Source organism: Gymnoscopelus braueri (assembly GCF_963280865.1).
Source record: "Gymnoscopelus braueri genome assembly, chromosome: 9".
In the NCBI taxonomy this organism is placed as follows: Eukaryota; Metazoa; Chordata; class Actinopteri; order Myctophiformes; family Myctophidae; genus Gymnoscopelus; species Gymnoscopelus braueri.
The window spans coordinates 8,479,161-8,505,881 of record NC_137610.1 but is presented as its reverse complement, the minus strand read 5'-3'; the positions used below and the strand labels follow the sequence as shown (position 1 = coordinate 8,505,881).

Sequence of the window (26,721 nt, the reverse complement as noted above, 5' to 3'; positions counted from 1 at the left end):
GGAACAGAGGTTCTCCTCAGAGCTGGCGTCATTGCCTTTAGGTCAGATGGGAGCACTGTGCTAATTTGTCTTCACACTTTGTGTTCGGCAGCTGTACTTAGAGAATTACAGCCGAACATCTACTTCCGCTCATTCTGTCCTTAACGAGAGTGGACTCGCTTGCCATTTTCTTCTTTATTTAATTCTCACCTCTTCTTCGAAAATCCTCCCTTCTATACTGCTATTGTTATTTCGCTAAGTTAATGAATTTTTTTAATAGAAAAGCTCTTGCCGCAAACCTTTCTTGCCATCCTCCTACACACGTATCCTGTGTGCATGTGCGTGCGTGTGTGTGTGTGTGTGTGTGTGTGTGTGTGTGTGAGACACACACACACACACACACACACACACACACACACACACACACACACACACACACACACACACACACTGTGTGTGTGTGTGTCAGGTTCTCCAAACTGTGATTCTCATGACGGCCCTGTCAGCACCCCCTACCACCACCATCCACAAAACCTCCCTCCATCTTGTTTAGTCACTGAAGCTGTCACTCTGAAAGATATCAAATCGTTGACACTGTTTTTCCATCATTAGCCATCACCCCTATAGAGCAAGCTATTTTCCCCGTATTCCTAAATCTTTGCGATTGTGTGTCTTCAAACGTACATTTTGAGCTACTCTCGCCACCACAAAACCCCAATATCATTCATCTCAAGGCGTCACCATGGAAAGCTTAAGCTACTGTACACGTCTTCCTTCTGATATTGTTTGACGTGTCTCTTTGCTCGTGAAAGGCAATGAATATTGTTGTTGGTGGGGGATATGCTTTGACACTGTCAGCAATAATAGTAGTAAACTTGATAGTTTGTGGTCATTGACACTGACAGACCAGAGTGGCAAGGCCTTATGATGGGCCTAGGTTTAGTGATCAAAAGTGATCGTTTTGTGACTTCATTCATGAGTTTATGCCAACAGGATTCCGGTATATGCCACCAATCTGTGGCCACAAAGACTTCCCACTCATGTCTCTGAATGTTATGACAGCTTGTTGTCAAAGACATGCGTGTATGTATTTATATTTGGTAGCTGATTTCATTCGCTCTTTCTAAATGACAGTGCTGTTGCAGCCATTCCCAGTTTATGCAGTCTGTTAACATACCATACATAGTTATTTTAGCCTAGTGTCAGCATGGCAAAACATAACCCAAAGCCGAAATGAGTTGGCCCCTGCCAGCGTTATCTGAAGAATGCGCCACATTTAGACTCAGCGGAGATAATTGGCAGTGGGGCAGTTGTGTCTAGCAAGAACTTTAGAGACCTTTTCACCTCCCCTATTGTGTCAGCCCTGTCATAGGTAGGCTACTTTAAGCATTTAATTGAGACTCTCATTCCGAGTGACTAAGAAAGAGTGTAACAGCAGATTCAAATTGAATTCTTTAGCTGCCAACATGTCAATCTGCCACCAATGAGGTGCATGATTAAAGCCACCATACCAAGATTATTGGTGTAACAAATATCACAGACAGACAGACAGACAGACAGACAGACAGACAGACAGACAGACAGACAGACAGACAGACAGACAGACAGACAGACAGACAGACAGACAGACATGCCTATCCATCCATTAATGCCTTCCATCTGCCTAGTATCTACTCATTTATTCATTCATAATTCATTCATTCTTTTATTTGGAGGCGGCCATAGCTTAGTGGGTAGAGAGGCCGTCTGGTAATCAGAAGGTCACTGGCTCACCTCTCGTTCTGCCCTTGTTTGCGAGTTGAAGTGTTCCTGAGCAAGAAACTTATCCTATGGGATTAATAAAGGGCATCTCCGTTCATTTATGTTGTAGATCAGATTCAGTCTTTCTTTATATTACTCTCTAAAGGCATCATTTGTGCTTCTGTGTAAGTGTTGTGGAATAACATGAATCATGATTGTATCAATATATGCTGTTGCTGTAATACCATAATGAATTATCTGATTACATTTGGCGAAGCCACTGATTGATTTTCAACCTCATGTAGCCTGTAGTTGATTACAATAACAGTGAGGTCACTTTAAATGCAAAGGATTCAGAAAGTGAAATATGCAATCTGAAAAGCTTGGAATTCTTTGCCTTGGAAAGGTTCTTTTACTGTATGTCATTACAGTATGGAGTAAATATAGAGACTTAAAGGCTCTATGACCACAAAATTGACATGTAATCTGGAGAAACTTGAGTGAACATACTCAAGTGACCCCAAACAGAGCTAGCCTTTCCTGAGTGGGTCTCTCTTTCTCAAGGACAAAGGCTTACATTGAGCAAAATGCGTCTGTGAAGGGGATTTTCATTGTCAATTAAACATTTTTGGTATAAAAAGTCATTTCCCAACAGTTGTATTATGCATGACAGCTAGCCTTTGGCTGCATCATTATCGAAGCTGGCCTGAGTGGGTGTCTGTCTTTGTAAGGGTCTACATTGATCCAACCCACTGTGTGACTCTCTGTGTGGGACTGGAATGTATAGTGCCCGTTTCTCAGCTGAGTGTAGCATGTTCCCACCCATTAAGCTGCTCATACGGTACAGTACCCATGCTGGCCAGCCTTTCCCTCGCCACATGACAACTCTGCCACTGTCTCCTGCTATGATCCCTCCCTGTCTTGTGCTCAATGAGAGGACAGAGGAGATACCGCCATGTCATGCTTTTACTTTTGAATTATCTCTATTTAAAAGTCAAGTGTGTCTGAGCACCGATGAGCTCTTGAATGCGACATTTCCTGGGACGGCTCAAGTCACTTCTGAGATGGGAAGGAGGTGGCATTTTAACTAACGATAACCCGGAGGTACTTTTGTGCTTTTGAAATAACTTTTTAGGAACGTACTGTTTTTCAGCAGGCTGCTGTCACTTAGTTGTTGTCACAACTTTATTGGCAGTTTGCCGTGTGAGGTTGAGTTAACAAGAAGATAAATGGCACTTGTGAGTTGAGAACTTTTAAGGAGTCTATTTTTGTCATCTTCAAACAGAAACGTGAAGTTGTGTGAAATGAGATCATAACAGGGATGTTAAGTGGCTCTTTTGTTGACCTCACAACTAGTAACTAATATTTTTTGGTTGCAAACATTCAGATATATTGACACTTTTTTTTACACTGTGACTGTGAGCTATAGTGTATCTGAAACGTGTCTCCTGATGCTGTGACAAGTTGAAAAGACTTGAATTGAGAACTTTTGAAGAGCATTTCAGTTGCTACAACAATATAAGTGAGTCAACATACTGGTACTTGAATTGAGTTATCACAAAATCCTGATGACTTGAAGATACTGGTGCTTTTGATTTAGAAATGTGAATGGGGCTGTCTCTTGGAACATACAGTCTTACAGTCTGTCTCACATAGCTCTGAACCTCATTACAACAAATTCCATCTGGTTTTGGCCTCTCAGCATTGGTGAGTGCTTTATGCTTATTCCCCTCTAGTTTCCTCAGTGTTTAAATTTTCCTCTGTTTTTGTCAAACAGAAATCCATTGCCTTTGGCACGGTAATAGAGCTAAAAAGTGCGGTATTTTGTTTTCTACAGAACTTGCATCCATTTGGTGGTTTTACCCACAAGCTGCAAGGGGGGCAGTCGGGCCATTCCAACACACAACATTATTATTTTTTTGTGACTGCACATTTACGGTGACCACAGACAGTGAGGTCAGTAGACAATGAAGTCTCTGTCTGGAAGCAGTTACAGTAACTTTCTCAAATATGGAGTATAAATTACTTGAGAGATCATTAGCTGTGCACTGTACTTAGTGTACGAATTATCTCTAAAAGCTGTCTATATCTGGAAAAACACTGATAATTTGGGTATGAGTAGTCATAGGTTTCAGTGCTGTATTGTATTTTGTACTTAAGATACATACCATTGTATTTATAATGGCTATTTGATGTATTTTTCTTTATTAGTACCAGTTGGTTTGTTAAGCCCCTTCCTTGCTTTTAATTGTTCAATGTCATGTTGCCGTGAATTATCAGAGTGAATCTCATATTGAACATAGGGGTTTGCACCACATGAGATATCACAGGAAAACACAACTGAAAGAAAGAATACACACACACACACACACACACACACACACACACACACACACACACACACACACACACACACACACACACACACACACACACACACACACACACACACACACACACACACACACACACACACGTAACCAGTCAATCTGCCACATCCTCCTCCACTCATGTAAAGAGTAACTGCAAGTGCAGCAGTAAATCCTGAGTGTCCTACTTGAATGATTTCCCTTTAGTGGTATTTAAACACACAAGCCGCTGGGCACTTGTTATTCTAGCCGCCGTGTGACACAGGGCCCGGACAGAGGTGTCCTTTGTCTATAGCATGCACGGAACCAGCACATTCTGCAATCGCCACACAGCAGGAACAACCTGTGGCCCACTCAGGTTTCCCCCAACCGACATCAAAATAAGTGTCCCATGCAGCAGGAAAATTAGGTGTGATTATTCCATGGCATGTCCATCTGCTCAGAGAGCCCACATTTCTGCAACAATTTACAATTTAGGCATTTAGCAGACAGAGTGACTTCAGTAAGCAAGTTAAACACGAGGTAATCATAGGTAAAAAAGAACCTATCATCAGTCTAAACAGTATAATATTAAAAAAATAAAGTGTACATTGAAACTATACAAACTATAGGATCCTGGACCTGAGGACTATTGGATGCCTCTAGGCAGAGTAGTCGGAGGCGCGGCGGTCGGCGTGGTGGCAGAGCTCGGGGCAGAGGCTCCCGAGGGACATCACCTTCGTCCTGACGCCAGCAGGAACCCAGCTCTCCCCCTTATCCCCTCAGCCCGTCACAGAGCCTGTCACCCCTTTCCCAAGAAGCATTGACTTCGGCTCTGGGCCTGGCCCCTGAGAGGGCCGGCCTCCTGGCAATGGGTCTGCCACACACAGTGGTGCGAACCCTGCAAGGGGCAAGAGCTCCATCTACAAGGGTCATATCTGCTCAAGATCAGGCTCAAGTCTCGCCATCCCTACAACAAGGCAGCACAAGAGATGCTACAGTCTATCCCTGAGGACTTGTCCAGAGACGCCTGGCTGGCAGCATCGTGGAAACGGTCATGGGAGACAGCTGGGCCCTCCCGTATCCAGCGATACATCCAGGACCCAGGAGGAGGTGTAAAAGGAGAAGACATGCCACGCCATCTATGGACCTCGCTGAACCGTCTGCGCACTGGAGTCGGGCGCTTCAAGTCTTCTATGAAGAAGTGGGGCCTAACGGACAGTGCGGCATGCGAGTGTGGCGAGCCTGAACAGACTGCCGAGCACATTATCACCGCCCCCTATACAGCCCATCCTCAGAAGCTGGTCTTTTCGACTTAGGACCAGAGACGAGGGCGTAGCTGCAGGACACTGAGTTGGCCATCTGATGATATACGAAAGAAGAAGAAGAAGAAGGGTCATATACTCATACAGATGGGGGTTATTTGAGCTATGGTGTCGGGAGAGCCAAGCGGACCCACTCTTGTGTGGGCCACGGGAGATTCTGCTTTTCCTGCAGGATCAGTTGGACAAAGGAAAGGCCTTTTCAACCCTTAGGGGGATGGTGGCTGCCATCAAGGCTGCCCGTGTAGGAGGGTGCAGGCTTTCGGCAGAATGCAGTAACCTGGTTACACTCTTCCTGAAGGGCGCCCGGAAACTCAGAGCTCGGGCTAGGGCCCCACCGGTTCCACCTTGGGACCTGGGATTGGTCCTGGAGGCTCTACGACGAGCCCCTTTGAACCCCTTGAGTCAGCGAGTCTAAGATGGCTGTCACTCAAGACAGCATTCTTGTTGGCGGTCACGTCGGCAAAAAGAATAGGGGAGTTGCAAGCTCTGTCAGTCCATGAGGAGCTTTGCAGGTTTAGGCCGGACGATGGTGGAGTAGTGTTACGTCCCAACCCGGCCTTTCTCCCCAAAGTAATCTCAGAGGCACATCTCAACCAGGTGATCGAGCTCTGTCCTCTCTTTGACATACAGACAGATGGAGTACAGGGACAGAATCGGTCCCCTCTCTGCCTTGTTAGGGCACTAGAGTCATACGTCAGGGTCACACGTGCCCACAGAGTAACGGACCAACTCTTTGTGTGCTTTAAGCAGGAGTGCGTGGGTGACCACTGTCGAAGGCTAGACTGTCCCACTGGATCACAGAAGTGATCCAGCAGGCATACAAGCAGGCAGGAGTACCAGTGCCGCTTGGTGTGCGGGCACCCGCCTCCTGGGCTCTATGGAAAGGGGTCTCTCTGTCAGAAATCTTCGCAGCAGCAACATGGTCGACTCCATCGACATTCACCCGGTTCTACCGACTGAACGTGGCGGCATCCGCTCCCTTTGGGGAGTCGGTCTTGCGTGCGGCTCAGCGGTAGGTGTCACTGTCACCTTCACCAGTCAAGTCGGCCTTGCGTCTAGCGGGCTGGAATCGGTCCGGGGGGGGGTTGGCTTGAGCGGCCCTTCACCCCTGTGGTCACTGGCCTTAGCGTCTTGTGGGGCCGGGATCTGGGTAGCGCCTTGCGCCCGGGCATTTAGCGGCGGATGGCGTCTGGCTGTCCGGCCGCCCCAGGGGTTGTACATATTTTCAGTTGTACATACTTGTAAATATTCTACGTTGTACATACTTGTACATAGTTGTAAATATTTTAAAATTGTACATAGTTGTAAATATTTAGAAATTGTACATACCTGTAGATATTGTAAATTGTACATAATTGGGAATATGTTAATTGTACATACTTGTAAATATTTTAAATTGAACATAATTGTAAATATTTTAACGTCAGTGTGTGCTGGGTCGTAGCCTGCTGGTGTTGGCTCTGGGGTCTGGGACTGCTTCGCTTCCTCACGAGGTGTCTTACAGAGTTCCCCATACATATGAAATATGTTGGGTGGAGAGATAGTCTCGATACGATAGAGAACCTTCTCTGAGTGAAGAGACTAGATGTCGCTCGTCAGCGGTGTCGATCAAAGTAAAACCAGTGTAATCACACACAGCCGGGCCTTATATAGGGCTGGGCGTGCCAGTAGAAATATCCACGTTCTATGCGAGGTGGGGTCAATCCCCATACATATGAAATATGTTGGGTGGAGAGATAGTCTCTTCATTCAGAGAACAAAGGTTACAATGTAACCGAACGTTCATTGTGGTCATTGTGAAAACCTAAAATAAGCAATGTCAATGTTAATGCCACATCTGACCTGGCACAGAACGGCTTGTATAGCGGAGTAAGTGGACTGCTTCAATCATTGCACATCATCTTGGACGGCTTACTGGCATCAAAAGTACGTTTGTGATCCCCAGTATATGTCAGTTTACTGTATCAATGTTTGCTATAGCAATGGCGGCTGAATTATCATGCCATCTTAGATTTAATAACATGTACTGTAACTAAAGCTCACTGTGTGAAGAGGCACTAAACCCGCCTGGCCGTGAAAGCATGCCAATCTAGAAGGAACGCCGAAGCTGCTGTAAAGTGTAATGCTCACTATGACACCACCACTACACACTGCAGAACCCCACACCCCACCACCCCCTCCCATGCATCATTTGCCATGGTGGACACTCTGCCTGTTAACCCATTCAATCCGGGAACGCATCTCTGTCAAGATTTCTTTGGCTATTCAAAAATAGCAGATATACAAGCTCATAGCGCGGCACCGAGTTTTTTTTTAAGGAAAAGTTTGAGTTACATCTGGGGATTCTACAAATAACAGTTTTCTGAACAAACGTATGTTGCTGTATATCGGTGGTGCTTAAAATGTTTTTCATGTCAAGGACCTCCCAAAATTTTATGTATTTGGCTGCGGACTCCCCTCTCAAAATATTTTGTTCCAGGGACCCCCAGAAGAATGGAGTTAAAAGAAATTCACTTTAAAAAATATATATATTCAAAGATTTGCACAAATGTTAAAGAGGTGGTGCCAGGGTTCTGCACTTTCTGTTTTTCATGTGTCTATGAGGTTGATAGAACTTCATTAAGCCCCCTGGTGGTGTTTTTATGGTGTTTTATGTCTTCTCTGACTATTTTGAGTTTCTACCTGGAGGCTGAAACCTTGAGGGTCAAACGTGCCAATAGAAAAACAGCCCTTTAGTGACATAGTAAAAATATACCCTCCCCCTCATTATCATAACACAACAGGTGTGGGCATGAGGAGGAGGAGGGACTAGGACAGGTGGGTGGTGCTAAGGTGGTGGAGGAGGTGCTAAGGTGAGAACCAGGTATACTTAATGAACTGGAGGCGTGTCCACATAAAAACATAATTTTAACAATTTATGTACACTTTTTTGAAAACAATCTTCCTCCTAGTGTAACCATAATACCTGATGATTATGTTTTGGGGGGGGGGAAATCACTGAAAATCACAGCACCCTGTCTTTAAAAATTTTAGCCAAAGTATACAATAGCAACAACATCTAAAATGACACAGTATGCGTTCCCGGATTGAAAGTATTAACAGGAGAGATTTCTTTCAATACGAGGGTGCTTGACACCTGGCACTTAGTTGCACACTCTAAGTGCTGGGGCTGAATTGCTTGATTGGGCACATTAGAAGCCTCATCTCAATTTGTATGATAATATACAGGAGAGCGTTGGACGGAGACGGTCACCCATGTAATGGAATCTCCAGGCACTGTCTCGTGCCTGTGACCCTGTGGTTAAAGACTGTATCTGGTCAGAATAATTTATTTTTGGCCAATGGCATCATGATCTAACGGCCCATAAAGTCAGCGGACAAACTGATGTGTTCTGTTCTGTTGTGTTCTATTCCATTATCTATTCCATCTTCTGTTTCTCTCTCGCGGACATGGCACTAACCCCCCCCCCCCACACCAGAGATGGGGACTCGAGTTAGGGACTCGGACTCGAGTCGCACTCGAGTGGCCAAAAACGAGACTCTCGACTCGACTCTGACTCGCCCCTCAAAGACTTGAGACTTGACTCGACTCGAGCCTCAAAGACTTGAGACTTGACTTGACTCGAGCCTCAAAGACTCGTGGACAATCTTTATTTTATGTTTATTTTTTGGACAAATAAATGAATGAAATGCCCAAAAAACTTCCACTCCCCTGTCCCCCCCCCCGCAAAGAAACCTCCGCTCCAGTGCGCGCTGCGCGGAGCCGGCTTCAGTCAAGCTGTTTCATGCTGCTCATTAACGTAAACATGGAGAGGCGAGCGCAACAGCTGCTATGTGTGTGGCCGCCGCGGCCTTTCATCATAAAGTTTAAATATAAAAACTTCGAAATTAAACAAATATGTTTAGCTCAGAATCAGCTATATAACCTCAGTTATCTTGGCATATGCTTACATTTTTTATAAGATGGTCGGATCATCTGTGACAGCACGTTTAGGAAACATCGGATTTTCATTTCGTTAAACCCAGCTGGGTGAATATTCAACACTTCACCACGGTAAACGAACGCTACGCTCATGTAATGTTCACTGCATAAAAGCTGTGGTTCTCAAACCTTTTCAGGCCGTGACCCCCCAAAAGAATCATATTTGAACTGGGGATCCACATTTAGACAGTTTTTTGGTGCGCAACACAGCCCTCGTTTAAGTGAATTGCTTTCACCTGCTCTGCTGTTGGACTGCTGTGCGGAGTCGAGTGTGCGCAACAGGGCATATCTCCGCCAAGCCAGGGTGACCTACCCAGGCCCATGAAATTCATATGCAGGCATAGTAGCCAATTAGAATGAAATCTGCAAAAACTGACTCATATACTGATACAGAACCATATTGGCTATATATTATCGCTGTCGGGTGGACATCTTGTATGTTCCTTTTTTATTATTATTTAAAAACAATTAAAAATCATTAAAATAGCCAATCTACAAGCTGTAATTATTAATAATTAAGAAATACTATATTTTAAAGAGTGAAAAATCAACTAAAGTCATTATTAGTGCAAGTTCAATCACATTTCATTTGAATGAAAATAAATTGTGGGGAAAATACATAAAATCTCTAATCTGTGAATCTAATGTGATTTATTATGACCTGTCTATACTTTTACATTTATGCCCCCCCCCCATTTTTTATTTTTTTTTAAAAGACTTTAAAAAGACTCGAGACTTGACTCGGACTCGACTCGACTCAACCCTCAAAGACTTGAGACTCGACTCGACTCGAGCCTCAAAGACCCGAGACTTGACTCGGACTCGACTCGACTCAACCCTCAAAGACTTGAGACTTGACTCGACTCGAGCCTCAAAGACTTGAGACTTGACTCGGACTCGAGCTCAGAGACTCGTGGACATCTCTGCCCCACACACACACACACACACACTGTGCTAAAGTCATAGTACAGTGGGTATGGCTGGCCATGCTGTCAGGCTCCCGCCACAGTACAGGAATCATTCCTGGTTCGGTTTCTCTGAAAATGGTCCCAGGGGAGCAGTGCCAGCAGGGCTGCAGTTATAGAGCAAAATAGCATCCCTTCCCCCTCCTTAATTCTCTCTTGTGATCTATCTTTCTCCCTCTGTCTCAGACACTCTCTGTCTCTTTTTCCATCTCACTTACTGAAAGACCCTCTTCTCTCTCTCTCTCTCCCTCTCTGTCCCTCTCATGCCTCCACAGATAGTTCCCTTGTTGCTCATAAGTACCTAACCCGGGGTATTTTCCGAAGGGGTCTGAGAGGCCATAAATCATCAGCAGTGACTTCCCTAATGCACTGACTTCACCATCTTCTGTTTCTCTCTCCCGGTCTCTGTCCCCAAAATGTAGCAGAATGAATCAGCTTCTCTTGCTCACAATAGCATTTCCGTGTGATAGAATGTAGAATACTGCGCACGCACGCACGCACGCATTCTCTAGATTCCACTTCTTTGTACTGTGAGTGCTCCTGTTTGCTTCGATCGATCCCGTAACACTCTCTAAGCATTTAATAAAAGCTGGTACACTGCCGTGCCAAAACCTACCCTGCAGGATGGATGGAGCGTTGTTTCTGTGGTGTGTGAGTGTCTGTCTGTGTTTGCATGATGTACTGTACACAGTATGTGAGAGTATGTGTGTCGTACTGCTGTACATACCTACTACTGTAGGTATGTACAGTGTGTGTGTGTGTGTGTGTGTGTGTGTGTGTGTGTGTGTGTGTGTGTGTGTGTTTGCTTGCATGCATGCATGCCTGTGTATTTACACAGACACATGCATCTGTTTGCTATACATGTGTATACGCATGTGCGTAACCCTGCATTTCCGCACAGCACTTTTTGTACCTATACGTGCTAATTAGACTCCCCATAAACATGATATTAGTAACCAAATGGCCCCAGCATGTCATTAACTAAAAGGATTACAGCGCAAGACGGCTTCCGCGGCTTTGCCCGAATGAAAATGGAATAATCTAAAAGGGAAACATCAATAAAAAAAAGAAAAACGGAATAAAGTTGCGGGCACTTAAGAACGTTAGCCCCCTTTTGCTTGCCCTCAAAGTAGAGAGAGAGAGGGAGAGCGGGGGAGATGCTGGCTGGCAGCCAGCCAATAAATTAGAAGATAAGAAATATTATTCTACTGGCACAGAGCGGGCCTGTGGCTATTTAAAACAGGGAGCTTTATTGATAATTGAATTACTTGGAAGGAAAAAAAGACAAGACGAGAATAGAAGGCTTTGCAGGCAGATCAATAGGGAGATACTGTAGTGGATAACACTGCAGTGGCACGCGACACAGTCAGGAGGATGTATAGTCTGTGTGTGTGTGTGTGTGTGTGTGTGTGTGTGTGTGTGTGTGTGTGTGCGTGTGCGTGTGCGTGTGTGTATGTGTGTGTGTGTGTGTGTGTGTGTGTGTGTGTGTGTGTGTGTGTGTGTGTGTGTGTGTGTGTACGCTCAGGAATGTTTGAACATGCACTCTTTTGCGTGGACATGCATAACCCCCTACTACAAACACACGACACGCACGCACGCGCGTGCACACACGGACACACACACACACACACACACACACACACACACACACACACACACACACACACACACACACACACACACAGGCTATGCTGTCTTTCATTCATTTCCTCTAACCATACCTGACTTCATTGCATCATTTCTCCAAGATGTCGAATTCAAAAGTCACAATACACTGATAAGCCTCGACGGCGTCAATTCAGTTTTATGTGCTGGTGACGTCAATATCGAATGCTTCTTTCTTGTCTTCTAGGTTGTGTGGTGAAGGAAAATGTCCTCAGACAGAATGGCCACTCCACAGAGCAGCTCCAGACAAAGCAGTTCCATCTCATCTTCTTCAATGAGGCAAGTAGTAACGGGTCGGGTGGGATTTCATCTGTATTCATGGACAAGGAGCATTTAAAAAGACACAAGTTGGCATGAGTTACAACACTGACCACTCACAGGGATATTATGGACATTAACTCAGCCAGTGACTCCTTTGTTTGGAGAAATGATTGCTTGTCCCAGTGAGTCAGCAACTTGTCAGCAACAACAATTAATACAATTTGAAGTGACAATACAACAGCTTTAACATCCACAACAGAATACACCTTTCATGTATTACCGATGCGATGCGAGAGTGCAGTCTAGCCAACACCAACTCTGGACTCCTGAATCGTTGCCCTCCACACTCTCCTATATCTAACATCAGGGTCTTGAGCTCTCCAGTGTTGTTAGCTAAGCTGTCGCGCCACAGTGCATCTACGTATGTGGTGCGCTTCTTGCCTTTCCTTTGCCCTGGGTTGGCTCCCAGAGTGTCAGTTTGCTTGCCTCTAGTTTCGGGTGCCTGACGCAGTGCCTTGCCATACTCATCCTGTCATCCTTCTCTCTCTGATTTTGTCTGTGACCCGTGGTAGGTCTCCGTAGAGGACCACATTTCTGATGTGGTCCGTCCATGTGACACCTAGTGCTATTCATAGCATTCTTGTGAAGACTCCATCCAGGGGCCTTTCCTGTGAGGGTCCATGTCTTAGCCCCATACAGCAGTACTGACTCCACTGTAGCTATACGAACAGCCGCCTCTTGAGGTCTTCTCCCATGTCTGATTTCCACACACTCCTCATCCCATGCAAGGCATTCCAGGCAAGTGTTCCGTTGAAGCAGTCCAGGCCCCGAGATATTTGAAGTCCTCGACTGCCTTGAGCACCGTCTCGCCCGCAGTGGCAATGGTTTTGTCCTCTGTGTTTTGTCCTCATGTATTACCAATGATCCCCCCCCCCACAGACCAATGCTATCTTACAATGTAGGCATTTAGCAGACCCTCAGAGTGTCATACAGGTCAAGAGGGTCAGAGGACAGGTGGTTTGTCTGGTGGATGACAATTTTCAGAACCGTAATTAGTGGTAAGCTGGGAGAAAGAGCTTGATGTCATCAAATGTCTTTTTTTTTTTTTTAAGTAGTTGCCAAAAGCTTCAGCAGAGATGGATGCCTGATTCATGTTCTCTGGGAGAAGTGGTGTTAGTGTTCCGTGTAGAAATATTGTTAGTGGGAATGAAAACATAGTCACACCACCGGAAGTGAAAGGCTGAAGGCAGACCAAAACCCCGGTTTCCTTGCGTACGTGTGCTACGTCGACTTCCTCCCGCCAAGTGAGATAGTAAAAAACAGCAGAGGGCGCTGTTTTTCCTTTTCATTTGGCGATGGGTTCCCAGATTGATATCATACAGACCCTAGTCTCGCGTTACCAGACTGTTGCCTCCCACAATTTTCAAATGTTTCCGGCATACAGTCTGGGACTCTGAAGCTCTGATCATGATTAGAATATAAACCGGATGTGGAGCCTCCTCTCCATTTCCGTTTCGTCTTTACAGTCGCGGAAATTTATCCTAATATAAATACAAATAATTTAAGTATACATAGCTTGCTGCTTAGCAGAAATGGAAATTAAAAAGTGCCAGTTTCCTCTCTCGGATTTTGGGAGTTCCAGACTCTAGCATTCAGAGATTGTAGAATAGTTGTCTGGCTACGCGAGACTATACAGACCCTGAAAGTGGCATATTGCAATGGGAAAATTTAACTAGGGCTAACAACAGCATTGTTGGCCCTACAAGACTATTGGCCCCAGCATGTCATATATTTTCATAATTCATGTTTTGTCAAATATAAAATGTTTTCAAAATTGTGAACCCAATATGACATATTGTATCACATCATCAGTAGGGGGATCGTCACACCCCTACAGGGCAGCTGCAATCAAAGCCAGATGGAATTGAAAGGAGGGCGTTGCAGTCAGTTAAGAGGGAGGGGAACGAATCAGGGGAGGGAAAAAAGAGGGTAGATGACGAGACAGAAGAGGGGTCAAGAGACCTGCAGGTCCTGTCATGTGATGACAGAATGAGGTGGGATGGGTTTAGGTGGGAGAGCGGAGAGATGGAGAATGTCACAAAGTGGTGGTCAGAGACATGAGGGGGAGTAACTGAGAGGTTAGAGGTGCAGGCTCTATGAACATCAGGTCCAACGCTTGAGTGAGTAGGAGGGGTTGGAGATGGTCAAAGAGGTCGAATGAGGACAGAAGAGAAGTAACATGAAGATACATGTCTGCAGGGAGGTTGAAGTCCTGGTAGAATGAGAGGAGGGCCGTTTTCAGGAAAGGAGCTGATAAGAGTATCTTTCACCAAGGAATTCACCAAGGAAGTGTACCTGGAGGACCATAGAGCACAAATGGTATAGATAAACCCACCCCATATTTGCATGCTGGTTCCTGTTTGGTGCCCCACAACTTTGGGGGCAGTGAAATCAGTGTAAATGAGTAAAGTTATTGCAAATACAAATACAAGTTATAATGTCACATGTATTTGCTGATAGCTGTGTTATCCTCATGGTGGCTAGCAATAAAAGCTGACAAAAAAGTTTGAGCTTCTTTTTGTGCTCACTACAAACTGCAAGCCCCCTACTAGACTGTGGATCTGTCCTAGAGTAGGCAAGCAAATATAAAAACTAATAGCCCACAAATAGGCTACACAAGCTGTCTGCAGTGACAATAAACACAAGGAAGCGGCCTCACAGCACACACACTGATACAAAAACACACGCACGCACGCACGCACGCACACAGACAGACACGCAGACACACACACACAGAGACTCACACAGAGACTCACATATAGACTAAACACCTGTGTCTGGACAGTATATTTGCTTTAGAAGGGAGCTCAGTTGATGCTATTTTTCTCTGAGTGCTTTACTTTCATCATGCTGTCCACAGCAGTGATCTTCTCCAACTGCCTCAGTAAAGAAAATACCTGCTGTTATTTTTAGCTTTTTCAAGGGCCCTCAAGATTAATCTCAGCTGTTTGAAGCCAAATAGTAACTGGCCTTGAAGAATTCTTGCAGACACAAACGATAAAAGTGCGCTCCTTGGAGCGCAGATCTCCGCCAGGCCAGGTTGCCTACCCAGGGCTGTGTCAGTCGTGGGGTGCAGCTGTCGGGACACAAAACTGCTGTGGGAAATACCCTGGGGTGCACTCTAGAGAGGTCCCTCAAAATGTGATTCCAGTTTGGGTATGATTGGATGTTGCTTTCATGATACATGGTGTGTTTTGTGGTAGGCCCTGCCCACAAATTTGTGAACGCAATTACAGTTAAACAGCATGGAGTATCAAAAACCTGTTAGACTGTCATTGTTACATGAAGACCATTTGTGCCTATTTTGGTGGCAACAACAAAGTGAAATCACTTTTGGCTCTGCGTTGTTTAGAGCTTATTTTTGATTAAAATCTGGAGCAGATTGGACGTTGTAGGCCTATTCATATTTTTTGGCATTTTGTGCAAAACGGGACCCTCCTGCAAAACAAAAACAGAATCTGTAGGAGTAGTAGCAAAAAGTGTGTTGGGAAGACAACCCAGAATGGCAGAAACTCTAATCAAAATGTTTTTGAGTAGAGTTATACTGTAGGCCAAAATATGAAGCGGCCTGTTATAGCACCACCATGAGGCCGATTTGAAAAAGTTTGGGTGGAGGTCCTTCCTCGGGCAATTGGGAGTGTGCATGCATGCAATATTTCACGCCGATCTGTCCACAGGTGTCTGAGATTAGCTGCTGACAGACTATCAGACTCGCGGGAGTGAAAATACAATCCCTGGAGATAATAAAACGTAGTGGATTTGCTAGCATGTGATAGTAGTTGCATTTATACATTGAGAATTATATCAAGGACTCAAAATCAAGGAAAATCAGGAATTACATTTCTTGTTTTCACTCCAGGCAAAGACATTAGATCTATTTTAATCCAGAGGTGCTGACGACGGGTATGGAATTTCTATGGTAAATCTCTAGGTAAATTGAAGCTGTAAGAGGTCTGACCTTTAAATACACACTGTCATGAGGTAACCTTTCTGGCCACCCTTGCGGAATGTTATGGCATCCAGACCAGGCTTATGTCAAACAGATACATGCACACATGCAAAACAGAATGAACGCTAAAAAGACACACAAATAGATTTAAACACAACACATACACGCACTCATACACAAACAAGAACAGAGATCAGCGCTCACACACACGCACGCTTGCACGCATTCTCTCTCTCTCTCTCTCTCTCTCTCTCTCTCTCTCTCTCTCTCTCTCTCTCTTTCTCTTTCTTTCTCTCTCTTTCTCACTTTCAGTCCCACTCACTCTCTCATCACCCTTACACACATGCCAAACCACTGATAATAATGGTCATGCTAGCAGAAAATAGAAAATGGGGCCCAGAAGCATGTGGTACTTTGGCCCGTCTCCTTGTGATAATGCCCTGTAATGGTGACAATGTGTGGCAGACACTGGTGACTAGTCCTTCTCATACAGTAGGGAATAAGATGTACAGTGGTGACACATGGTGCTAGTATTATTATTTGTATTATTATTATTATATTATTATAATTATTATTATATTGTTGTTGGGACTGGAGATTGGATCAATGAATCATAGCCCGGCTTAATTATAGTGCTGATAATGGAGGTTATGCTTAGCTTATTTTGTCTTTATTACATATTCCAAAATGTAAATATATACAGTAGGTAATAAAGGAAACAGGTGCTGCTGGTTCTCTAAATCTGTGAGGGAAAAAGACCTTGTATCATCAAAATATTTGTGTGATCATAGCAGGAATATTTGAGAACTTGTCAAAAATGATTATTGTATTATAGGTTTGTATTGCATGTTTGAATATTGTACTGCATTATGTTCAATTATGAATATGTTTGACAGGAGTGGTAGAGGAAACACGTTGTCAGGGCATATAATGTCAACGGTTCTGTTGTGAAATACTCATCATCTTCACACGCACGCACGCACGCGCGCACGCACACACACACACACACACACACACACACACACACACACACACACACACACACACACACACACACACACACACACACACAAACACACTCACACACACACACACACACACACACACACACACACACACAGGCTAACTCTTTTTGACCCCCACTATCATTTCCCCCCCCCACACACGCACACACACACACACACACACACGTGCACAAAATGCAACATATGACTATTTGCTCTGCATCTGGTTCACATGCAGCCTTTAAATGGCCTCTTCAAAGTGCTGTGAAAAACTGTAAGATGAGTTGGTAAAACAGATGGCCTGCATAGCGGACAGTGGACAAACATGCACTGTACAGCAGCAATAGCAGTCACACAGTACATCTAAACTTTGTCTCAGTGTTTTTATGTTACCGCCGGATGGCCCTCCCACTAGCCAATTTTAATATAGGATTCCTGTGTGTGCATCTAGTGTGTGTGTGTGTGTGTGTGTGTGTGTGTGTGTGTGTGTGTGTGTGTGTGTGTGTGTGTGTGTGTGTGTGTGTGTGTGTGTGTGTGTGTGTGTATATAACTTTTAAAAAAAAAAGTTGATGCAAAAGTACATTTTACACCTATGTTATCAATACACATGGTTAGTTTTTTGTAATGCTTTTAACTAAAAAATTCAAGTTTAGATGTAAAAAAAAATCACACCCTGTGTGAAGTGGGCGGTGTCTTGCTAGCTAATCACAATACTGAATGGAGTCAACCAATCATGTACAAAAGATAAATACATTTATTGAAACACTCTTTATGATGGACGAAACCATAACTTGAAAAAAACAAATTTATGTTTTTTTTTCAAGTTATGGTTTCTTATATAGGGCTATGCACATGTGTCATGTGACACTGGCCAATCAACCAGTCCTGAATAGATTGTGATTGGCCAATCACGGTGCAGGATAATTGTACAAATTTCCAAACCTCACTTTTAGGGGCGGTTTCACAGCGCAGGATATTTGTACATTTTTCCAAATCTCACTTATAGGGGCGGTTTCACCGCCCAAAAAGCAAACCAGACCAAAACATTGTATAAATCTTATGTAATTAATATATACTGTATAAATCCTTTAAGAATATATTTTCACCAACTTTCTTTTTACATGAGGGTGTTAATAAATAATAATTTCCCAATTATCAAGAATGGGTATATATAAGAAAAAGCAGCTGTACAAGACTTAACGAGAGACAGATTCAGACAGAGAGAGAATACACAAAAAAGGATACAAGCAGAAAGAAGACTGGGTGAATGCAGTCCTGGCTGAACATTGGGTACGATCAGTGTGTTCCTTCATGAAGCCAAGCAGCGGACTGAGCCATCTGGAAGTCAGATGTCTGACCCTGTACTTACCCATGATCCCATCCACCATCCCAGACATGAGGCCCTGCTATCCCCTTACCCATCGCTACCTCAGGAGAACTCCTGCAAATCACGCCGTGGCTCGCACACTTAACCCATCAAGACCGGGAAAGCATCTGTGTGTCATTTCTAGATTTCTTTGGCTATTCAAAAATAGCAGATATACAAGCTCATGACCGCGGCATGAGCTTGTAGATCTGCTATTTTTGAAAAATCATGAACATTTTTAACTAAAATCTTTGCTTCTGCGGATTCTACAAATGTCTTCAAAATCTTAACAGTTTTTTTTTTTTAAACGTATGTTGCTATAATATCAGTGGTTCTCAAACTTTTTTCATGTCAAGGACATACAAAATTATATGTATTTGGCCGTGGACCCCCATCTCAAAATATTTTGTTCCAGGGACCCACCAGAAGCAAAGATTTGAGTAAAAAAAAAATATATATTTAAAAAATATATATTATGATTTGCACATTAATTTTCACGATTTTTCAAAAATAGCAGATCTACAAGCTCAAAGCGCTATGAGCTTGTAGATCTGATATTTTTGAAAAATCATGAACATTTTAAACTAAAATATTTGCTTCTGCGGATTCTACAAATGTCTTCAAAATCTTAACAGTTTTTTTTTTTTAAACGTATGTTGCTATAATATCAGTGGTTCTCAAACTTTTTTCATGTCAAGGACATACAAAATTATATGTATTTGGCCGTGGACCCCCATCTCAAAATATTTTGTTCCAGGGACCCACCAGAAGCAAAGATTTGAGTAAAAAAAAAAAATATATTTAAAAAATATATATTATGATTTGCACATTAATTTTCACGATTTTTCAAAAATAGCAGATCTACAAGCTCATAGCGCTATGAGCTTGTAGATCTGATATTTTTGAAAAATCATGAACATTTTTAACTAAAATCTTTGCTTCTGCGGATTCTACAAATGTCTTCAAAATCTTAACAGTTTTTTTTTTTTAAACGTATGTTGCTATAATATCAGTGGTTCTCAAACTTTTTTCATGTCAAGGACATACAAAATTATATGTATTTGGCCGTGGACCCCCATCTCAAAATATTTTGTTCCAGGGACCCACCAGAAGCAAAGATTTGAGTAAAAAAAAAATATATATTTAAAAAATATATATTATGATTTGCACATTAATTTTCACGATTTTTCAAAAATAGCAGATCTACAAGCTCATAGCGCTTTGAGCTTGTAGATCTGATATTTTTAAATAGCCAAAGAAATCTTAAAATGACACACAGATGCGTTCCCGGTCTCAATGGGTTAAAAGGGGCCTAGAGCTACCCATAACCACATGCTTTTCACATTTCACCTCATGCTCATCCCTCACCTCTCTACACAGTGAGGTTCCTTTTTTATTTGGTGATATACTCTTCCTTTTTGACCCCTGAGAGGTAGATTTGTGTTGTTTGTCTTTCCTCTTGCTACATGGAGGTCAATGAGACGGTCTTTCACATCACTTTGTTTATTGAAAACTATACCTTTTAATCCCCGGTCTGGTTTTAACTGTGATTTTAGTTTTAATACGGCATTGTAACAGTTTGTTGCTTTGATTTGAAAATTGCTACACAAACAAAGTCTGAAGTCTTATTATAAAGCAGAGATGGTGGGGGACTTCCTATTTTGTTCGAGGATATTTCTGCAGGTCATATACTTCAGATCCCAAGGGGAATTGAACTTGAAACCCGCCAGATGCAGGAATATCTCTCTGAGCGTCCCTGCAGTTCACCAAATCAAAGGTCTTCAAACGACACACTTTAAGTTGAAATCTGTCTCAGTGTGTGAGGAAACCTGAATTTGAATATTTGGGGGTTATGTGTGAAAATGATACATTAGCATGCAATTTGACATGTGACTTTTTGTAGTTAATTGTTTTGAGGAACAAGAGTCCCCTTGTTCCCTACTGTAGTCCGTTCCAAAGCCACAGCCTCCCCAATCCTCAAAGTCTTGCAGCTCATTCTACCCACATTTCCATTCGGCCCATGTTCAGCCACTTATACTGTGGTTCTGTTGTGGTGATGGAGAGAGATTTCCAGTTACTCCTATGTGGCAGCAAGCATTACACACAGCAATGCTCATGAAAAACAGACATTGTGGGATAACAGAAAAACACTCCATGGGCTTGTTGAATCTAATGCTAAATGATGTTCTTATCAGAGATCTGTGTGGGAGGAATATCCTGGAATGAGTTTCTTCTGTGTCTAGGTGTCAGGGTCACGTTGGAGTAAGATGAACAGAAAACATTATATTAATGTGTTGTATCCACCTACAAACAAGCTCACACTGAATACACTATGGACAGATAATTCAATACAGTTGATAGTACTGGATAAGCTATTAAAAATAAAGTTGGTTTGGGGGTAAGTCCCTGCGACATACTAGCGTCATCATGTCCAGGGGGTGTACTTGTACGACCACAATGGAAACAAGGACTTTTTTTGTGTTATCCTTTGTTTTAGCCCAAATGTATAACTGTACTCCGCGCTGTTTGCATTTTTGTCTAATAGAAAAGTATTCAATCAATCAATCAATCCTGCCCTATGGGCCACATCATGGCTCAGGAACCATTGGTTCCCAAGGCTACTTTATGTGCATCTAAAAATGTTTTCCTCACTTTTTGAATTCAACTTCATCCCGCGTTGAATTATATTAAGTTAATGATAAACATATGAACATGCAGAACCAATTACGCACCATGGGACATTTCAGGTTTTTATCACTCTCAAATATGTAGACAATTATTTAAAGGCCCTGAACACACTCATAAAGGTGTTTTCATTTATTGCTGATTACACCTCTAGTCAGGTTGAAGCTGGGTCAAGCTGCTGACAATTTCATCATGTCACAAACTGAAACAAAACTAACAGTGTGAGAGGGAGCTCTCAATCAAACGCGTATGCCTGCCCACACAGCTGGTGTAATCAGCCAGAGTAACTGAAAACACCTGTATGAGTGTGGAGGATAATCTTTCTTCCTTATAGATGTCACAAGGCCCAGTATGTCCCACTTTATCATGACATAATAAACCTCTCTTGGTTGATCACTACACTGTAATTTTTCACTATTGATTGATTGATTGAATATTTTATTAGGCAAAAATGTAAAACAGCACAGTTACATTTAAAATACTTTGTCAAAAAGGTCCGTTCATAAAAGTCCTTGTGGTCTTGTTTCCAACGAGGTCCTAGATATTCAATTCATAGACATATATAGTGGCACCACAGTTTAAATATCAATACAAAAAAATAAAGAAAAAATAAAAAGATAACATTTTTGCCCATGTTTTTGTGGGTGGGTGGTATTATTCATTAACAACTAAACACATCCTCTCTTCTCAGCCATCCTATTTTTTTTAATCAACTATCGAAGGATTACTTTTGAACAAAACAGGTAGACGTTTCACTCCCTGTAATCATAGTCTTTCTCTGCTTTGTTTTTCATAATGTTTCATAATGAATCATTTGAGACCTGCTGTAGTACAATCCCTGCTGTGGCCACCCACTCGCGAAGAGAAAATGTGTCCCTACTCCCTCCTGCCCAATTATTTAACAGCATTACTACTGTGGTTATTTTGCAGACGTATATTATTACAAAACATATAACCAATTACTAATTATCTGCTATTTTCAGATGACTTTCAAATGACTTTGTCAAATTTTGAAATAAAAAAAGAATTAAAAAAATTTAAATGGTACATTCAGCATAATGAGTACTTTTACTTTTGGTAGCCTACTTAAGTATATTTTGATCCCAATGCTTTGGTACTTTTACTTTTACTTCCACTGCTGAAATGGCAGTTTGAGCACATATAAGCCCTGAGTAAAGAGCAGGAACCTAATATATCCCCTTTAGACGAGTGGAAGATGTTTGATTTCCCATGTGGGAGAGACAGGTTTGAACTCAAGTGGCGGCTTGATCGCATTGGGTTTCCCCAGTGGGTTCAAAGCTGGATAGGCTCTATGCACAGCAGCCATACTGGAAGGAAATTGGACCTCTTTCTTCGTACAGTATAGGTATCACCAATGATTCTAATGAAGGCTCTGTTCCATTCTAGTCAAACAGAGTCAGGGTGCTGATATTGTGTATGTTGACTCACTGGAAAGATACCAGGGACCCTCATGGTTCCTTGAGGGGGTTCCAGGTGGCACCTTACGGGTGTGTAACTCTCAGAGTTATGGGTCCTTGAAATTTAAAAGTTTGAGAACATTGAATGTAACAAGGTAGCCTGACCAGAGTAGCCTTGGCCAGCAAAATGTTCCTTTGGATTAGTGGTAGATGTTTGATACAAAGAAGAAGCACAGCGTTGCTATGAATGGAAATGTCCATTCTTTACTTTTCTCTTTCTATCAGTAGGCTACATCAATTTTAGTCAGCCACCATTTCAGGAAGAGCTTACCATTTTTAACTTTGCCCTCAAAATGCACTTATTCGTCACAAATGTTCTATGGTGCCTCTGGAATCTTGGAAGGTGAGGGTTAAGGTTGTGCAATGACGTATTTTGGCCTTTAGAGTACCTGTATGGTACAGCAAGTACCTGTACCTGTATATACAGTAGCACATTTTGATTTTGATTTTATTATAGATTCCAATAAGCTGGTGTCATATATAGCAACCAGCTATGTGTGTAGTATGACTTTGCTTATAGTATTTTGCTGTGATGTTTTGCTGTCAGTTGAGGTGATTCCCACTTGAAAGTACTGACCTGGGTATAACTTGATTATACATGAACGGGACTGCTTTCATTGAAGACTGTGGGACTGTATGAGTGGCAGGCCATTTTCAGCTGCATGTTTTAAATATTTGCAATTGAGATTGAAATTGTGCATGGAAACTATTGTTGTATTTTATAGTTTTCACCATGTTATATGGAGGATGTCTGAATTATTGATATGTCTGTGGTGCGCCACTGAGATACGTATATCGTATATATTCTGTGATTGCTCTGGAAAATACAGTTTCTGTCCAGCTGTATACACTAGCATAAATTCTTCTCCTTCCATTAAGTATGAGTCATCGAAGTCTTTCTCTGTCAAATATTTCATGGATGGTAATTTGTAAGCCATGACATAATTGTTTCCCACGAAGTCCATGTTTTTTTTTCAACCTGCTTTCACATCTCTTCTATAATAAACCATTTGAAATTGAACATTAGCACAAACAAATGTAGGCTTCACAAAACACACTGGCTGCGGGTACATGGACCATCATGTATTCATTCAGAATTAATTCATTCCGAATGAACTCATTCCGAATAGAGGAATCTGTTCCACTCACCTGTTTACATGGGACCTGAATAAAAGTATTCCTCGTTTACATGACCAAAGCATTCATTCGGAATATAACTTTTGACATGCGCAAAGTGGTTCCCGCCTACGCCCGGGCATGGACTAGGGGCCACTACCCGGAGCAGAGCTTCCCCTGGTGGGCATGGGAGGAGGCAATAGCCCCCTTGTGCCTCCGCGGAGGAGGTCTGTCGGTCGTAGACAGGCCGGTAAGCAACGCACCGACTCCTGGCCAGGCAGCGGTGTATGCGGTGCAAGCCTGTGTTCCTTTGTTATCGCCGTTTTAATGCAAAAGTAGCAGATCTACAATTTCAGACCAGTTTCTTTTTTTGTATTGGTACCAGACACGGTAAAACGTAGGCTAGCCTATAGCCTACTATTTGTCACATTTCTCATGTAGGTACGATGACGTCATCGCGCATTCGCACATGGTCATTATAATAATAAATAATAATACATAAACACCGGACCGCTCATGGTCATTATAATAATAAATGGAGAGAGAGAGTCTATGAAACAAGGCACGCTCATTTATGGCAAAAGTAGCCAACAAAAGTATTGGCATCAAAATATACTTAAGTAGAAAGTATAAGCTACTCATTATACCGAGTGTCACGTTTTTCTTGTATTATTATGAAAAAGCTTTGAAACATGCTGTAACTCATTCACTGTGACGTAAACCCTCTTTCTGCGCCGAGTAGCGCGCGGTGCACACACGAGTTGAATGCGGGGTCTGTCGCCCTAAAACACAATCGCCCCTGGTCAAAATCCAGCGACCATGGAGCGGCCGTGGATGGCCCGCTCAAAACATGCGTGGGGCGTGGTGTTTTGGGACGACCGTTCCGGCTGCCCATGTAATGAATTGATTAAGTAAAACTCATCTGTTTTCGCTGCAGCTGCGACCTAATAATGTTGTTTTCATTTATTTTTGTTCACGTATGCTATTAAAACAATGCAGCTATTGCAGTATTGGGCCTTAACATGTGATTAAAAATGTATACGTATTTGGCCCCTCATATATAAAATAAATGTAAAATCTGATTTAAAATTGAAACTTGCACCTGATCAATGCGTTTCTGCGTTTACGTGTGGACAGGGATTTAAAAAAAAAAATCTTTGTCATGTGGCCAGGGATTCTTTTTAAAAACTGAGGACTAAAATACCCATTTAGAAAAAGATCCAAGTGTAGCCTAGGCCAGCAATCCTCGGAGCGTCCGTTCTCCTGGACAAGTCTGGGCTTAACCATTACAGGCTTATTAAATGACGCTATAGAATAGAATCATTCATTTTATCCCGTAGGAGCGACCGTGGCCGAATTAGAGATTTGATAGGTCATTTTTGGACAATTCTGACAGCACTACTAAGCACGGACATGCGCAAAGTAATGCATGTATTCCAAACAGAGAGGAGTGTTTGGAATAAAGTGTTTACATGGTCAATTCCGATTGATATATCCCGATTCAAACGGTCTATACCACCCCTCCTAACCCGAATGAAAATTCATTCAGGTCAGACTGGAATGGAATATTCTATTCCAATTGAGGTGTTTACATGAGCATTTCTATTCTGAATGAATTCATCCATTCATTCATTCATTCCGAATAGAAGTGTATTCATTCCGAATAAAACTGTCCATGTACCCGCAGCCATTGTAAATGTAGGCTACACAGCTGCACCAAATTTGTATTAGCCAGGCCTGCTTCCAGCAATCAAACTCTGACAATGAACACAGTTTGAATTGCCCCTTAGTCCGGAAATGTTCTTACGAATCACAACTGCGTTGTTGCCAGCAGTTGGTTTAAAAAGGCTCCTGTGATTGCATTTTTTCTCATATAGCCTACAGTACGGCTATCTGGCTCTAGACATCAAGGTTAATTATATCACAAATAGAATCCCAGTAATCCAGCGAGCTGGCAATGCAATCATTTCTCTGAACCAGATACAGTACTATCCCTCTCTACATGACCGCTATCATGCACACATGCACCATGGTGTGTGTGTGTGTGTGTGTGTGTGTGTGTGTGTGTGTGTGCGCGTGCGTGCGTGGGTGCTGTGCAAACAGAGACACATTTGTGTGCAGTATACTACTACAGTATGTGTATAATTATGTTTATGAGAGATAGAGACCCCCCCCCCTCTCTCTCATTCTGTACACACTGTCTGGTCTCTGCTTCCTGCTTGTCTCAGTAGATCAGTGTTGCAAGCCTCCCAATTGGCTGTCTCACAGAGACACATTGATTGGTTGAGATCAATGGGTGTATATGGTATTGTTTTAGAAGAGTTCTGCTACACAATGCAATGCTGCTTTGCTGCTCTGCTGTTCCTAAAGCCTTCATATGGCATTATTACACAGTCAAATCCTCAGTGTTAATAACACACGTAACCGGTAGCTTTTTCTACGTTGTGTTGAATAGATTGGCTGTCTCAGGACAATCTCAGTTTATTCTGACACAGAATAACATAAAAACACGTCTCCAGGATAGTGTGATTTTAGTACAAAGGACTCCTCTCTCTTTCCAATATGTAAGCAAGAATGACAATAACAATGACACAATACATATAAATAATAAAATGCCACATACCTGATACAGAATAACATAAAACACATCTCCAGGTTATTTTGACATTAGTGCAATGGACTCGTCTCTACACAAAGTAAAACAAACACCTTATAAGTAATCCACTGTGTACTGGGCTGGCTGTACGCAATGCATCAATGCAGCGTGGTCCAACTCTATTCCATGTTTGGGATCTTAT

The 26,721-nt window shown here is 42.7% G+C and overlaps 1 protein-coding gene across 4 annotated transcripts in view; it reads left to right on the top strand.

Annotated features, from left to right (window-relative positions):
• Positions 1 to 26,721, top strand: part of insc (INSC spindle orientation adaptor protein) — an 88,809-nt gene that overhangs the window by 16,775 nt on the left and 45,313 nt on the right. For 3 of the 4 annotated variants that reach the window (XM_080436737.1, XM_080436738.1, XM_080436740.1), the window contains one exon: positions 12,192 to 12,283. In XM_080436737.1, coding sequence (XP_080292863.1) covers positions 12,210 to 12,283 — 74 coding nt within the window. In that variant the 5' untranslated portion in view covers positions 12,192 to 12,209. Of the gene's footprint in view, positions 1 to 3,369; positions 3,427 to 12,191; positions 12,284 to 26,721 lie in introns of those variants that run through there. The other variant, XM_080436739.1, reaches the window with a different exon arrangement.